The sequence below is a fragment of the Schistocerca gregaria genome, chromosome 4 (genome assembly GCF_023897955.1).
Source record: "Schistocerca gregaria isolate iqSchGreg1 chromosome 4, iqSchGreg1.2, whole genome shotgun sequence".
NCBI classification, from domain to species: domain Eukaryota; kingdom Metazoa; phylum Arthropoda; class Insecta; order Orthoptera; family Acrididae; genus Schistocerca; species Schistocerca gregaria.
The window spans coordinates 292352691-292369122 of NC_064923.1; the positions used below are offsets into that span (position 1 = coordinate 292352691).

The following is a 16432-nucleotide window of genomic DNA, read 5'->3' on the forward strand; positions in this document are numbered from 1 at the left end:
GCTGCCTCGTCCTCTGTACATTCCAGACCTGGCCCCAGCAGCCTTTTTTTATTTCTTAAGTTGAAAACCCCATTGAAAGGGCAAAGATTTGCAATGATAGACAATATTAGATTATATTAAAAACAAAGATTCCAAGACTTACCAAGCGGGAAAGCGCCGGCAGACAGGCACATGAACAAAACACACAAACACACACACAGAATTACGAGCTTTCGCAACTGGCAGTTGCTTCGTCAGGAAAGAGGGAAGGAGAGGGAAAAATGAAAGGATGTGGGTTTTAAGGGAGAGGGTAAGGAGTCATTCCAATCCTGGGAGCGGAAAGACTTCCCTTAGGGGAAAAAAAGGACAGGTGTACACTCGCGCGCACACACACACACACACACACATATCCATTCGCACATACACAGACAGTTTGTGTCTGTGTATGTGCGAATGGATATGTGTGTGTGTGTGTGTGTGTGTGTGTGTGTGTGCGAGTGTACACCTGTCCTTTTTTTCCCCTAAGGGAAGTCTTTCCGCTCCCGGGATTGGAATGACTCCTTACCCTCTCCCTTAAAACCCACATCCTTTCATTTTTCCCTCTCCTTCCCTCTTTCCTGACGAAGCAACTGCCAGTTGCGAAAGCTCGTAATTCTGTGTGTGTGTTTGTGTGTTTATTTCATGTGCCTGTCTGCCGGTGCTTTCCCGCTTGGTAAGTCTTGGAATCTTTGTTTTTAATATATTTTTCCCATGTGGAAGTTTCTTTCTATTTTATTTACAATATTAGATTAGATAGACAAGATGAGATGGGTAGATCACATAACTAATGAGGAGGTATTGAATAGAATTGGGGAGAAGAGGAGTTTGTGGCACAATTTGACAAAAAGAAAGGACCGGTTGGTAGGACATGTTTTGAGGCATCAAGGGATCACAAATTTAGCATTGGAGGGCAGCGTGGAAGGTAAAAATCGTAGAGGGAGACCAAGAGATGAATACACTAAGCAGATTCAGAAGGATGTAGGTTGCAGTAAGTACTGGGAGATGAAGAAGCTTGCACAGGATAGAGTAGCATGGAGAGCTGCATCAAACCAGTCTGAGGACTGAAGACCACAACAACAACAGACAATATAATCGAAAATTCGCAGACAGCGCTTTGTGTGACCCAGCAAGAGGCATACCAAAACTGCTTCCAGAAGTTAAAATGGTGTTGGGTGTGGTGTACCAATTGTGGAGAAGAGTATTTCGACAGAGACAATGCACAGCAAGTAAAAGGGAAGGTAGAAAAAATTTGTGGACAATGTTTTGGGATTTTTAGAACAGACCTTGTATTACAGAAGATGTAACTACACCTCAAGGTCTCCTGTTGTCCACCAATACAGAATCTGAGACTCATAAGACAGGCATCTTGTATAACAAAGCCTTGCCTCCACTAGCTACCACCAACGGTGTAGCCAAGGAGTGTAGAAGAAGGAGGTAGGGGTTCTGGTCTCATGTGAGCAAAAAATTTCCAGATGCTCTTGCATGTCTTTATTTCACTTTGAGGACTGTCATGGCTATGCTTTCAGCATAACACAGAAGCCATGGTCTGCATCCAGAAAAAATAACTCACTTTGTATCAGTCATGAGCGAATATCACTGCAATTTTGCCATGGTAAAATACATTAATACAGCTCAAACATGACAAACATCATTTACCATGGTATTCTAAAAGGTGAGCACTTGCAACATGAATGGATAGTTCAGTACAAACGTGCGGACAAAGTGAATGTAGAAACTTCACATATGCATTCAATTCATTTTCAACCTGAAGATTATGAATGAGATTTCAGAAGTGAACTTCGAAGGTTAGCTTCAATAAATAAGCTACTACCTACAGCAATGCCCAGTGTAAATATTCCAAACTGGCATGGGAAAGAAATTACAGAAAGCAGAGATGCAAGTGAAAACGTGAGAAGTCAGTGCATCAAAAACACTGAAAATAATTTTCACTTAAAAATTACCTTTAAAATAAATTCATTCATGTAAATTTAATGTTTTGTTTTTTGCATGCATGTACTTGATTACTCTGCGACAGTAAATGACTTGGTACACTGTGTAGGAAATAAAATTGTTGCTCAGGTTTATTAGCTTTTGCTCCAGGATATTATAGCTTCATTTCTCATGGATTTAGTCCTTACTTTTTTCCTATTCTCAAGATATATTAACTGTTTTAATGTGAGAGTATAGTATACCTTCCAAATGAACTCTTATATTGGAACATTTTGTGTGTTGCACTGAAACCTTAATAATAACAACGTGGCCATAGTGGCTGTATAGTGTACCCGATAGAATCCTTGCCCGACATGCTGATGGTTGGGAGTTCAGATCTCGTTAACTACATGAGTTTTGATTTGGAAATTTTATCAAAATAAGGTATTCTAGAGAATTATGTGGCTGATACTTGATTGCTTTTGGCTGTTATTTATCTGATTAATAATTAAAAATTTATGTAACTGTATAGTACTTAGTTAATAATCTCAGGAGCAATAAAATTTGATTCATTCCTTAGAAACCTGGAAGTTGCACATAATGCTGCAAAGCAAGAAGCATGCAAAAGTGAGCTGTGGTGACTTTAGGAACTGTCACTGGACAGGGGGAGGAAGAGGGAGGTGTGTGTGTGTATGTGTATGTGTGTGTGTGTGAGAGAGAGAGAGAGAGAGAGAGAGAAGGGTGAGAGTGAAGAGGAGGAGGAGGAGAAAGAAAGAAAGTCGATCAGCTACAAACCCCGTTCATGAGCTTACTGTTGCTGTGTTCTTTCCTTAATGTGAGTAGAAAGGTCATCTGACTTGAAAGAAAAAGCAAAGGACACAAAAGTACAAGAAATGTGTTACCAAAATGTTTTACACCTGTGCAAATACGATGTATGTCAAATGAAAAGGGTGAATTGGAATTCGGAGGACATTGTCCATGCACTCTCTTTAAGAGCACTATTGCCTAAAGCCCATATTGATTTGCAAAAGTGAAAAATGTCTTTGCTGTGCAGGACAGCACTTCAGAAATGCGTGAAGGAATGTAAATACAGACTGAATATTCTTGAAGGTATCCTATGTTTTTCAAAGGCTAAGTCAACACTTCGACTACCCAAGAGAGAGTAGCAGTTTAGATATTTGAGGAACTGAATGTTGAAGGTCATATATGTTAAGATTTGTTGGAAGAATTCGTAGCTGACCACATTCCAGTGTTCAAGTGTGCATGATCCATGAGTCGTGTAAGCAGTGGTGACAATCAGTTTATTATGATTTTGACAATTATGAATAGTGGTTTTCTTGATAGTATTATTAAGGCAGTTGAGGAATCAGGAATATGTGATGTGATATGGGAGTAAAAAATATAAAAGTTTGGAAGGAATAGTGTATCAGTACAGATAAAACATTTTTTGAAGATAAAGATCATAGTACAACTTCCGATTGAACTCTTCTGCATGCCTAAGTTTCATTACCAGTGAGCTCTGTGTAAATGTTGTTCATGAATTTCCAGTATGAGAACTCCCAGAAGCTGTGAATGTCAAAGAAAATGTATTAACACATTTGGTAACAATGTGCAATGACTCTGTAATCATGGAATGTTCTTCCAGATGTGGTGAAATACACTGCAGGCTGTATTGCAATTAAGTGCCAAACACTGAAAAATCATTAAGTTTTCCAGCAGCATAAAGGAAAATAGGAGAGCCTAATGCAGACTGGATATCATTTATATCTCATGGTGGTTTTTACTCCCCAGCACCAGCATGGACAAACAAAGTGTTGCAGTTTAAAGAATAATTTGCTGCTTTTCATGGAAATGGAGTGTGGGGGAAAAAAATCATAATGTCTCTGTGTTTTGGTTTGAAACAAAAGTTTTCTGAGGATCATGACAGTTACTGCCCTTTATGTAACAACAGTAACACATACAAGGATAAGGTATCTGAATTGATAAGCAAAGGCGTAAACTATGAAGAAAAGTGCCAAAAGGAGGAAGCAGCTATGGAGTGCATGTTCAACTGGGGAATGGTAATAGAAATTTGGAACAGGCTACGGTAACATCTACTTTTTCATCAAATGAGTGGTTTTTTAAGCTTCATTATCATTTATTTAGACCTAATATGCAATACATCTGTCATGCCACTTGTTTTGATTTGTCCAACTTTGTATTGAACAAACCAACTGTAAAATGAATGAGTAAAGTGCCACAGTGTCTGTGATGCGGTGCCTGGCAAACCTAGGGGACTTAAATCATCTTTTGCAGTTCCACTTCTGGTGGGTGGACCCTTTGGAAGATGCCAGCTTCCTGAACTAGTGTAAATTGATTGGATTGGGCTCTGGTCTGGATATGGCTTTCACTTTCTCCTTATTGCTTATATTGTGTGTGTGTGTGTGTGTGTGTGTGTGTGTGTGTGTGTGTGTGTGTGTGTGTGTGTGGGCGCACGCGCGCGCGCCCCACTGCATGGTGAGTAGGTTTTTTTTCTATCGATGTACATTATACTGTCATATTATTTTTGTTGTTATAATTTTTTTAAGTATGGTATATCAGTGCACCCAGATGTGTTTTAATAAAATTGTACAAATCTGTATTATTTCTGTAAATATTGAAATTCTTACTCAAATACAGTTCTCAGTGCAGATCTATTTATTTTTCAAGTAAGCATTTTTAATGACGGATTCTGAAGACTGACTGTATGAACTGCAATTTTCTTAACATATAACTATCACAAGATTTTATTCCTACTAGCACCACAGAATTTTGAACATTGTGATTTTTAAGAATAGCCTTATTTAAGACGGCCACTATCCATATGTTTCAGGCCTCGGAAAAAAAACTGGTATGGGACAGTCTCAGGTACTCTATCCCACTTTAGCCCGGAATTCTTTTCTTCTGGATCTGAGGAGCTAAAAGAACCTGGATGGTGGCGTTTAACACATTCTCTTGAACCGTACTTCATAATGGATATATGTGAGTACTTGTTTGTGTGCTGCCAATTGCAAAATGGAAAAATTTGCTGATGTTCCCCTAAGTCAACTTTTTAAAAATTTTCCAGACCTAAGAAAAGGGAAGAAACGCCCAAATGAGGAAGTGAGTAATGCAGAACAGAAAACACAGAAGCAAGCATGCCTGTCAGAAGATGTGTTGTCCCACATGAGTGATGAATCTGAGAAATCTGATGCTTACATTACAGAGGAGACAAGCCATAACCCAAGAGAAGAAATAATTTTTATGAGTGCAGACAACTTCAGTGCTGAAGAAGTGCTTGATGGTGATGAAAGTAAACGAAGCAGCTTCAGTGATTTAAAGCTAGAGGTGAAGTTAACTCACAGGTTAAATATGGCAGTTGTAGGCCTAACACTTTTTAATTTTTTAAAGTGCAATTCTGCAGAGAGAGTGAGAGTGAGAGAGAGTGAGAGTGGGAGTGGGAGTGGGGGGAGGGAGGGAGGTTTGCAGGTATTTTACGGGAAATAGTGAAGAGGATTATAGACTGCTGCTGAAAGTATAGATGTACTGAACAATGTATGTACAAAAAGGACTTCAGAATGATATACTGTTTTACATCCTAACTGAGGAAATGTGGTACAATATAATTTTTGTTTAATGTTGTTGTTGTTGTTGTCTTCAGTCCTGAGACTGGTTTGATGCAGCTCTCCATGCTACTCTATCCTGTGCAAGCTGCTTCATCTCCCAGTACCTACTGCAACCTACATCCTTCTGAATCTGCTTAGTGTACTCATCTCTCGGTCTCCCTCTACGATTTTTACCCTCCACACTGCCCTCCAATGCTAAATTTGTGATCCCTTGATGCCTCAAAACATGTCCTACCAACCGATCCCTTCTTCTAGTCAAGTTGTGCCACAAACTTCTCTTCTCCCCAATCCTATTCAATACCTCCTCATTAGTTACGTGCTCTATCCACCTTATCTTCAGTATTCTTCTGTAGCACCACATTTCGAAAGCTTCTATTCTCTTCTTGTCCAAACTAGTTATCGTCCATGTTTCACTTCCATACATGGCTACACTCCAAACAAATACTTTCAGAAACGACTTCCTGATACATAAATCTATATTCGATGTTAACAAATTTCTCTTCTTCAGAAACACTTTCCTTGCCATTGCCAGTCTACATTTTATATCCTCTCTACTTCGACCATCATCAGTTATTTTACTTCCTAAATAGCAAAACTCCTTTACTACTTTAAGTGTCTCATTTCCTAATCTAATTCCCTCAGCATCGCCCGATTTAATTTGACTACATTCCATTGTCCTCGTTTTGCTTTTGTTAATGTTCATCTTATATCCTCCTTTCAAGACACTGTCCATTCCGTTCAACTGCTCTTCCAAGTCCTTTGCCGTCTCTGACAGAATTACAATGTCATCGGCGAACCTCAAAGTTTTTACTTCGTCTCCATGAATTTTAATACCTACTCCAAATTTTTCTTTTGTTTCCTTTACTGCTTGCTCAATATACAGATTGAATAACATCGGGGAGAGGCTACAACCCTGTCTCACTCCTTTCCCAACCACTGCTTCCCTTTCATGCCCCTCGACTCTTATGACTGCCATCTGGTTTCTGTACAAATTATAAATAGCCTTTCGCTCCCTGTATTTTACCCCTGCCACCTTTAGAATTTGAAAAAGAGTATTCCAGTCAACATTGTCAAAAGCTTTCTCTAAGTCTACAAATGCTAGAAACGTAGGTTTGCCTTTTCTTAATCTTTCTTCTAAGATAAGTCGTAAGGTCAGTATTGCCTCATGTGTTCCAACATTTCGACGAAATCCAAACTGATCCTCCCCGAGGTCTGCATCTACCAGTTTTTCCATTCGTCTGTAAAGAATTCGCGTTAGTATTTTGCAGCCGTGGCTTATTAAACTGATAGTTCGGTAATTTTCACATCTGTCAGCACCTGCTTTCTTTGGGATTGGAATTATTATATTCTTCTTGAAGTCTGAGGGTATTTCGCCTGTCTCATACATCTTGCTCACCAGCTGGTAGAGTTTTGTCAGGACTGCTTGTCCCAAGGCCGTCAGTAGTTCTAATGGAATGTTGTCTACTCCGGGGGCCTTGTTTCGACTCAGGTCTTTCAGTGCTCTGTCAAACTCTTCACGCAGTATCGTATCTCCCATTTCATCTTCATCTACATCCTCTTCCATTTCCTCAAGTACATCGCCCTTGTATAAACCTTCTATATACTCCTTCCACCTTTCTGCCTTCCCTTCTTTGCTTAGAACTGGGCTGCCATCTGAGCTCATGATATTCATACACGTGGTTATCTTCTCTCCAAAGGTCTCTTTAATTTTCCTGTAGGCAGTATCTATCTTACGCCTAGTGAGATAAGCTTCTACATCCTTACATTTGTCCTCTAGCCATCCCTGTTTAGCCATTTTGCACTTCCTGTCGATCTCATTTTTGAGACGTTTGTATTCCTTTTTGCCTGCTTCATTTACTGCATTTTTATATTTTCTCCTTTCATCAATTAAATTCAATATTTCTTCTGTTACCCAAGGATTTCTAGCAGCGCACGTCTTTGTACCTACTTTATCCTCTGCTGCCTTCACTACTACATCCCTCAGAGCTACCCATTCTTCTTCTACTGTATTTTTTTCCCCTATTCCTGTCAATTGTTCCCTTATGCTCTCCCTGAAACTCTGTACAACCTCTGGTTCTTTCAGTTTATCCAGGTCCCATCTCCTTAATTTCCCACATTTTTGCAGTTTCTTCAGTTTTAATCTACAGGTCATAACCAATAGATTGTGGTCAGAGTCCACATCTGCCCCTGGAAATGTCTTACAACTTAAAACCTGGTTCCTAAATCTCTGTCTTACCATTATATAATCTATCTGATACCTTTTAGTATCTCCAGGGTTCTTCCACGTATACAACCTTCTTTCATGATTCTTAAACCAAGTGTTAGCTATGATTAAGTTGTGCTCTGTGCAAAATTCTACTAGGCGGCTTCCTCTTTCATTTCTTAGCCCCAATCCATATTCACCTACTATGTTTCCTTCTCTCCATTTTCCTACACTCGAATTCCAGTCACCCATTACTATTAAATTTTCGTCTCCCTTCACTATCTGAATAATTTCTTTTATTTCATCGTACATTTCTTCAATTTCTTCGTCATCTGCAGAGCTAGTTGGCATATAAACTTGTACTACTGTAGTAGGTGTGGGCTTCGTATCTATCTTGGCCACAATAATGCGTTCACTATGCTGTTTGTAGTAGCTTACGCGCATTGCTATTTTCCTATTCATTATTAAACCTACTCCTGCATTACCCCTATTTGATTTTGTGTTTATAACCCTGTAGTCACCTGACCAGAAGTCTTGTTCCTCCTGCCACCGAACTTCACTAATTCCCACTATATCTAACTTTAACCTATCCATTTCCCTTTTTAAATTTTCTAACCTACCTGCCCGATTAAGGGATCTGACATTCCACGCTCCGATCCATAGAACGCCAGTTTTCTTTCTCCTGTTAACGACATCCTCCTGAGTAGTCCCCGCCCGGAGATCCGAATGGGGGACTATTTTACCTCCGGAATATTTTACCCAAGAGGATGCCATCATCATTTAATCATACAGTAAAGCTGCATGTCCTCGGGAAAAATTACGGCTGTAGTTTCCCCTTGCTTTCAGCCGTTCGCAGTCCCAGCACAGCAAGGCCGTTTTGGTTAATGTTGCAAGGCCAGATCAGTCAATCATCCAGACTGTTGCCCCTGCAACTACTGAAAAGGCTGCTGCCCCTCTTCAGGAACCACACGTTTGTCTGGCCTCTCAACAGATACCCCTCCGTTGTGGTTGCACCTACGGTACGGCCATCTGTATCGCTGAGGCACGCAAGCCTCCCCACCAACGGCAAGGTCCATGGTTCATGGGGGTTCATGGGGGTGTTTAATATCCATTTCATATTGTCAGAGTTCAAATTAGGAAGCAGACCTTTTTCATCACCTTGTTTATGTTGTTTGTATGTGGTTCTGTTTTTTGTCAACCAGTGTCTCAATTGCAGATATCAGTTGTTCACTTTCTCGCGTTTGGATGGGAATGTTGGCTGTGAGTTGCTCAGGTATGTTTTAACCATTTTCTTGCTGTCACTTACCTCTCCTAACTTTTTAACCAAGATTAGTGGTCAATGATAAAATAGTATTGCTACCTCCTCCTGTTTCTACATTCACACAGTTGAAAAGTTAGGGCTTATTTGGCACCAGTAGATCTCGTACGTTCTGCTTGTGAGTGGACTTGTAACTAATTGCTCAACATAATTATCAGAAAATACTTTTTAAGTGTGGTGTTACCAGAATTATTGTCTCTGCCTCCTGTTTTAAACACATGCATCTCTGTCTATAGCTGGTAGATGTAAATAATCCCGATCACTAGGGCATGATTAGGCATTGGAGCACGTTAATTTCCAAGTATTTTCTAAATTGTTCCTCTGCTTCAAAATTCATGTGGGTTGGCTATAGAAACATCCAAAATCTCACGTTCTTACTTTTCATTTGTCTTAATTGACATTACTGAGTTCTCCATGGCAATAAATGTTCCACAACTATTGGTATCTGGACTGACTACTACTACTACTACTACTACTACTACAAATTTACAATACCTACTACATTTCAAAATAGAAAGCCCACAGCATTATTTACACATTACTTACCAGAAACTGACACATTATGTACAAAATTGTCTTAAATTACATTGAAAATGATCAGTTTTTGCCGGCTGGAGTGGCCAAGCGGTTCTAGGTGCTTCACTCAGTCACCGCGTGACCGCTACGTTCACAGGTTCGAATCCTGCCTCGGCTGTGGGTGTGTGTGCTGTCCTTAGGTTAGTTAGGTTTAAGTAGTTTAAGTTCAAGGGGACTGATGACCTCTGCTGTTAAGTCCCATAGAGCTCAGAGCCATTTGAACCATTTTTTTAATAAATTTTTTGACAAAATAATTTTATTGAATAAATAAATAATTCTGCCTACCAAGCTGTGGCAGAACACACACATAAAAGAAGGTTGTAATTTGGCAAGGATGTGGCAGAACACACACATAAAAGAAGGTTGTAATTAGGCAAGCTTTTGGCACCAGTGGTTCCTTCTTCAGGCTAAAGGGGAAGGAAGAAGCGTGAAGGAAAATGAAGTTAACTTCCCGAAATCTGCCCCTTTTCCTAAACCTCCCCAGTCCTTTTCCTTCATCCCTCTTCCTTCCCCTACAACCTTCCTGCCTGAAGAAGGAGCCACTGGCTCAGAAAGCTCGCCTAATTACAACCTTCTTTTATGTGTGTGTTCTTCTGCTGATTGGTGGGTAGATTTTTTTATCTATTCAATTAAATTATTTTGACTTAAATTACATTGTATTTCATGTCTTCTAATGGAAGAGATTAACAATATTATGAAAATGATAGGTGCTACTCACCATATATCAGAGGCACAGCAAAAAGACTGTCGGAAGGTTATCTTTTGACAAAGGACTTGTTGGCTGAAAGGTCACTTTCCAACAGTCTCTTTGTTGTGCCTTTCTACGACTCATCATCTTCCCTATATGGTGAGTAGCAACTATCCATTTCATTATATTGTTACATTCCATCCTGTATTTTCACTGTTTAATAGAAGGCATTATGTTGTTAAGGAGACAGTTCAGTGTCTTGTACATTAAACTTGTCTGAGTAACTCAGGCTAGATCGAAGTATATATATTTTTGATGGCCCGTTTCAGCCAGTATAGGCGATCATTAAATCGAATTATCGAAAAACTTGTTGCAGCACCTGTTATGCAGTGATGCGCAAAGTTGCTGCTATGGGTTTTTGGTAACCAGATCTGAAGCTGTCCTGTAGTGGCTGAAACCACTCAACTGGTGAGCAATTCTATCTGGGAGCTTGGAACAAGGGCCAAATAAGGAAACCAGCAGTTTATGGGTTGGTGATGAGGAGGCACCTTCCCCCATACAAGAAAACTTGAAACGTTTGAATAAAAAGATCTAGTGCCACCTTTTCCACGTATGAATAATAACACTACACTGTGAAAAGTGTCTTTGATGCACAAACGATGGGCTTATCTGGGTTAGTACTGCACCAGTTTCGTATTGAGTTAAGATGAAGGGAGATGTGCATGGCCCAGAGGATTGAAATTAATATAATATCAGGGTTGCCACACATTCTAGACATCAGGGAAATTTGAAGAAAAAAAAAAGCACACACTCCAAAAATAGTTTGCTTACTGAGATATCATGCATCATTGCTGACCATGAGCAACTGAGTACATGCATCACATCCCTACTCCCTCATTCCTACTGATTCTCCCCTTCCTACCCCTCCCCTGGGCTTGCAGTCAGTGCTGCCACCTCTTCTTGCCAGTAGCCTAGCAGATGCTGACGAGAGGCACAGAGGCATGAGGACTGGTTTCTTTGGATCTGATTCTCAGAGACTGTAGACACAGTGTCCGGAGATGGCTGTCATGTGTGCATGAGTTGTGTTTGAATGTGCACGTGTTAGCGCTTTCATTTTCTGATAAAAGCTATGGTTGAAAATTTAGTTGTTTGAGTGTGATTGTCTTTCTTACGTACCTGTCTGCTGCTTAGCACTCATCTTTAAATTGAATTGCTACCTATCTTCTTTATTATTGATTCTCAGACTATTTGAACAAGTTATCTGTTGTATGGATTGATCACTGTGGTCTCATTTCATCCAAATGCTGTCTGTGGCTTGTGAATAGCTGGCCACACAATTGGATTTCTGCGATGGGCCAAACCGGAGGCCATTTCTGCGGGCATCTATAATGGATCGGGCTTGCCCATATGAAGCCACTCAGTTCTCACTAATGTGCAGGCCGGGTCTGTCTGTGTGTGGCGTATTGTAGCAGATTCTCACGGTTTATCCCTGAATCAAGGACATTGTACAGTGTGGTGTTTTATAGGTATTTTATTTGTTTTATTAAATTTTAGCACTTTAAAAGTAGTTTATATGTTAGAAAATATGGACAGTAAGAAGAAGAAAACTGTGTGAGTTGCTGGCAGTTTGTATGGTATGTATTCATATGTACTTCTCAAAAGAAAAATCACACACCATCTGTAAAATAATAGATATAACGCATTGGGTAATAACCGATAATAATGAACATACTAAAACAAACATGTCATTGGCAGTCACCTACGGTGTTGGTGTACACAATTCTTTCCTGTCTTTTACATTTCTTTCAAGAGGCATACTTTCTTCTGAGGGTATTTCTGAAATCAGGGAAGATATTTTAGATCTGTCACGCGTCTCCAAGAAAATGCATATTTTAGTCTCCAAATGTGTTCAGTTTTATTGAAATAAAATAACATCAATGATTTACTGAAACACATGCACCATTTGGCTTGCTTTCTCCATCTAAAACAGTTCATTACAAAAGATGTTGATGTTACTAACTAAGATTTTTGCTCACATCAGGAAATGCCAATTGGTTGCAAGTTTTTTTTTTTTAGATATTTCCTCCTGTGCATTATTACTTAAAGTTTTCTATAAAATGGATTTGCTAGAAGAAGTGGTGATACATTCACATTACAGAAAATATGAAGATAAAATACTAAACGAAAAACTTGAAAGTGAATCAGTGAATTTCTTCAGATATTTCAATAGTATACTTAAATAAAGACGGTAAAACATAGAAATAAGCACAATTGTAAAATCGATATAAGTAATTTATGAGCCAAATTGTTAAGATAAATAACCTCTGTACAAAAGAATATCATAATTTGTGGAAGACCTATAATGTTATTTCTGTGGACTACCTGTAAGAAGATCTTTGTAACTGTTTTGTTTATATAAGATATTCTCGATGTGTAAAGTGTACAAAAAGTTGTGTGTGATTTTTAATGTGCGTGAGACCATTAGAAAACTGTAAGTACAAATTCTTCTAAATTTCACCACTAACTTCACCAAAAGAATCGATACCCAACTAAAAAATCAAGTTTCTTATTGCAGTAAAAGTCAATTAAATGAAGCAGACTGTCTCACATTGACTACATCAGTAGGAATGGCTTAATATACACAAGAAACACACTTGAAAATGGGAATCATTTCACGAAACACATTGCGCGAAAAGTAAAATAAAGAAAAATCGTGATTGGTAGCAGAAGATTTATTTATAAACAAACCTATTGTCGCAGGTAATTTTCTCACTTTTCCGTAGACTCAGCGAACAGTGGTGGGGACAGGAAGAAATTGCACAGTAGGCACATGGTCTGCCACTCACGTGGCTGGGACACAAAATTGTTTCGCTTTCTGGTTTAGCAGTGTCTTTTTATGATTATGCTCCTGCTGATGCTGCTGTTCCTTCTGTAAGCACAGTTGTTCTGTCAGCATTGCAGTAATGCTGGGTCCATGATAGCCCAAAATTAGCTCTATGAAAAGGAAAGAAGAAAATAATAGAAGCATTACACATGTAAGGACATCCTTCGTCCCACTTTAGTACCTGGATAGGTGTGACATAGCTTCTGAACAACACTGTTGCCACAAGATCAGTGATGGCTTGACAAGAAATTGGGGAACAGAATCTCATAAGAGGAAATGAAAACTCACTGTGTGAGTCAATCTAAGGGGAAACAGAAAGTCAGAAACTGCATATAGATCTGCATGGGGGTAAACATAACACAGGGTAGGTATAGGTGGCTGACAACTGAGCACACAGAAACAGCACAAGGCAAAATCTGCAGTGGTTGATGTCAATTTTAGAAGTGCCCTGCCCAGCTTACTGCCATCCACAAGTAAACAGTTCCATCAGTGGGTCTAAACATACCCTGTGTCACGTGTGCCTCCCATGGCAGCTGTCTGCCAACTCATCTGCCTCCATGGCAATGTCCATTAGCTGAGGTACCAAAACCAGTAGTTGTTTCTTTATTAGCACAAAGTTTCTCACCCTGAATAGTAGTTTCCGATATCCTGCAGTGATGTTTACATCGATTTAGCCATCCTGATTAAGCATTATCTTTTTCTTCAGTCTTCAGAGTGTTGTGGAACTTTCCTACTTTCTGTGTTAATGATATCACAACTGCTGTGCTTCATCCAGTTTTGCATAAGTTGAAGCCCGCTGATTGTACTTTTACCATAACCCTGTGGAAGTCTTAGTAAAGCTTCAACCTTTTCTAACTCATCTGTCACTTCAAATATCTTTTAGAACACTATAACAACACATTTGTGTCTATCTGTCATCTTTCTAGCACGTGTTAACCGTTCATAACTTCAGCAACAACAAAAATGCGTGTAGGTTTAGACTCTGTCAATGTCTATTGTGTGTGTGTGTGTGTGTGTGTGTGTGTGTGTGTGTGTGTGTGTGTGTGTGTAAATTATAGTGACTAATAAGGTATTCTTTTACCTTGATTTTAAATATTTGGAGATTTCTAGTTTCCTGCCTGATGTAAGTGAACAGCTTTCCATAGCCAGAGTCAGTTAAAAACAAATGTGACCTGGGTGTAGAGCAGTGTTACATGGTACAATAACAGTCACTGGATGAATAAAACCAGTGTACTGTTCACAGTCACAATGGCCTTGTTTTGGCTGCGCAGACTGAGAGGAAGCCCACTGCAACCATGGCCGTAATGTCTGTTTCACTTGTCTAGTGAGAATTATTTTACAAAATGACATGGCTCTACAACCACAAGAATTTTGTCTCCTGCTGGATGTTTACTGGCAACAGTGTTATTTTAGATAGCAGACCTCATAAATATCTTTTGTGATTTTGTTTGTTGTATATTGTGTCATACCTAGACCAAAAATGAAGAAATCATTAGAAATGACCATTAGTTTTACATGTTGTTAACAAGGATTTTCTTTACTTTACTTTACTTCTTTTCATTGTCCATTGCATCATTGTGTGTTTGTTAGCACAGTTTTAGTCTAAATGGAATGATATTCCTGCTTGCAAAGTTTATTGCATGTTTATGCACATCATTAGATGAAATATTTATTTTTCTTGTACCCGTCACATTTTATTAACACAGTTCAATACAGTTCCTCTCAAAGTACAACCAGTTGTCACGAAGCCATACTTAAGACTTCTACCAGCACATGTCCCACTTGACAACACTTTTCTCACACCAAGAAAATGATTAATGTATTACATTATGAAGTTACTACAATGATGTTAATGTTTGAACAGAAAAGATTTTCACTTACAACCCATTTTTAATTTACTGTTTCCAACTATTCAGTAATTCATATCAATACTACTAATAATACTTGTAATAATAATTATCAGTTAATCTTTACAAAAATAGTTACTAAGTATGTACAGAAATTTTGAAAGAACAGCATTTATGTGTGAACAAGTTCTATATATATTGCTATTAATACATATATAAATGTCATGCACATAATATCCAAATTATAAATATGAATAAAAAAAACTGTTGTTGTATGGGAAGTTTTATTGAATCATGTTGTGTCTGAATGGAGTGCATTTAAAAAAGAATGAGAGTTTATCGTTGACCAGTTTCGACTTCCACAGCAATGTAATCTGACTGCATGCTAGAGATGATTTTTCAACAAATCGGAATAGGACACACTGGTGATGGTGTTTCCCATAGGTGTATAGTGTTCCAAGATAAAGACTTGCTCATCACAAAAGATTGTCAACATAACCATCACTGCAGATGTCATGTCCAGAATGTCTTAGATTTTGGTGATGATAAATGGTATCATTCCTTGCTTGCTCTCTTGGCTTTGGGTTGGTGGTCATTTAATTTCCAGTAATGATTCTTGCAAGTGTGCCATCACCTTCTGCTTCAAAACACTGCGTAAGTTCTTTTACAGACATCAAGGCAGCACTGTTTCAGTTCTGGAGTGCAGTGTTGTGGCACCTGCCTTGCAGACACTTTGCTGCGAAGCACATCGTGAATAATCTGATCTGCTGAGCTATGACTGATGTTCATATTTGTGGCTATTTCATTCATTGTCACACAGCCATTGCCCATCATAGTGGCTTCAGTTGCAGCAGTAGACACCGTATGTCTGACGTGGTTGGGGAGCACCTGGCACAGAAGATATGCCATTTCTAAACTTGTTCCCTTGCTGCAGTGCTAAACATGTCTCTCTGTACTAGACTGTCATTCACAGGTGGATTTAAACAGGTTTCTTATCCTCATTGCTCACAAAACATTTGACAAAACTCTTTGTTGGTGCATTTTTCAATTGGGGCACCTGTTCTAAACTGGTTGGGTGGCATTATTATGCTGCAATGTGTTGAGTGCTCTTTAAAGTACTGGTAACTATGTTCCCAGTGTACAGAACAATGGCACAAGAAATAAGATATGTTTTGCATTGTTAAAGTTATCACTTGAGTTCCCCTCATAGTATGTATATATCAAGTATTCCTTATGAAATACAGTATTGTGTCACTTCTGAGTCGCATACTACTTCTGTTGGTCTTGTAATTTTGTTTTTGGTGTTGTTTTCGTTTTTGTGCTTTTCAGTCAACAGATTGCTTTGA

At 38.9% G+C, this 16432-nt stretch overlaps 1 protein-coding gene across 6 annotated transcripts in view; it reads left to right on the forward strand.

The window, feature by feature from the left end:
* The window catches only part of LOC126267418 (cysteine-rich protein 2-binding protein-like), a 173990-nt gene that overhangs the window by 56120 nt on the left and 101438 nt on the right, over positions 1-16432 (forward strand). For all 6 annotated transcript variants that reach the window (XM_049972652.1, XM_049972654.1, XM_049972655.1 and 3 more), the window contains 2 exons: positions 4799-4947; positions 5033-5292. In XM_049972652.1, coding sequence (XP_049828609.1) covers positions 4799-4947; positions 5033-5292 — 409 coding nt within the window. The remainder of the gene's footprint in view (positions 1-4798; positions 4948-5032; positions 5293-16432) is intronic.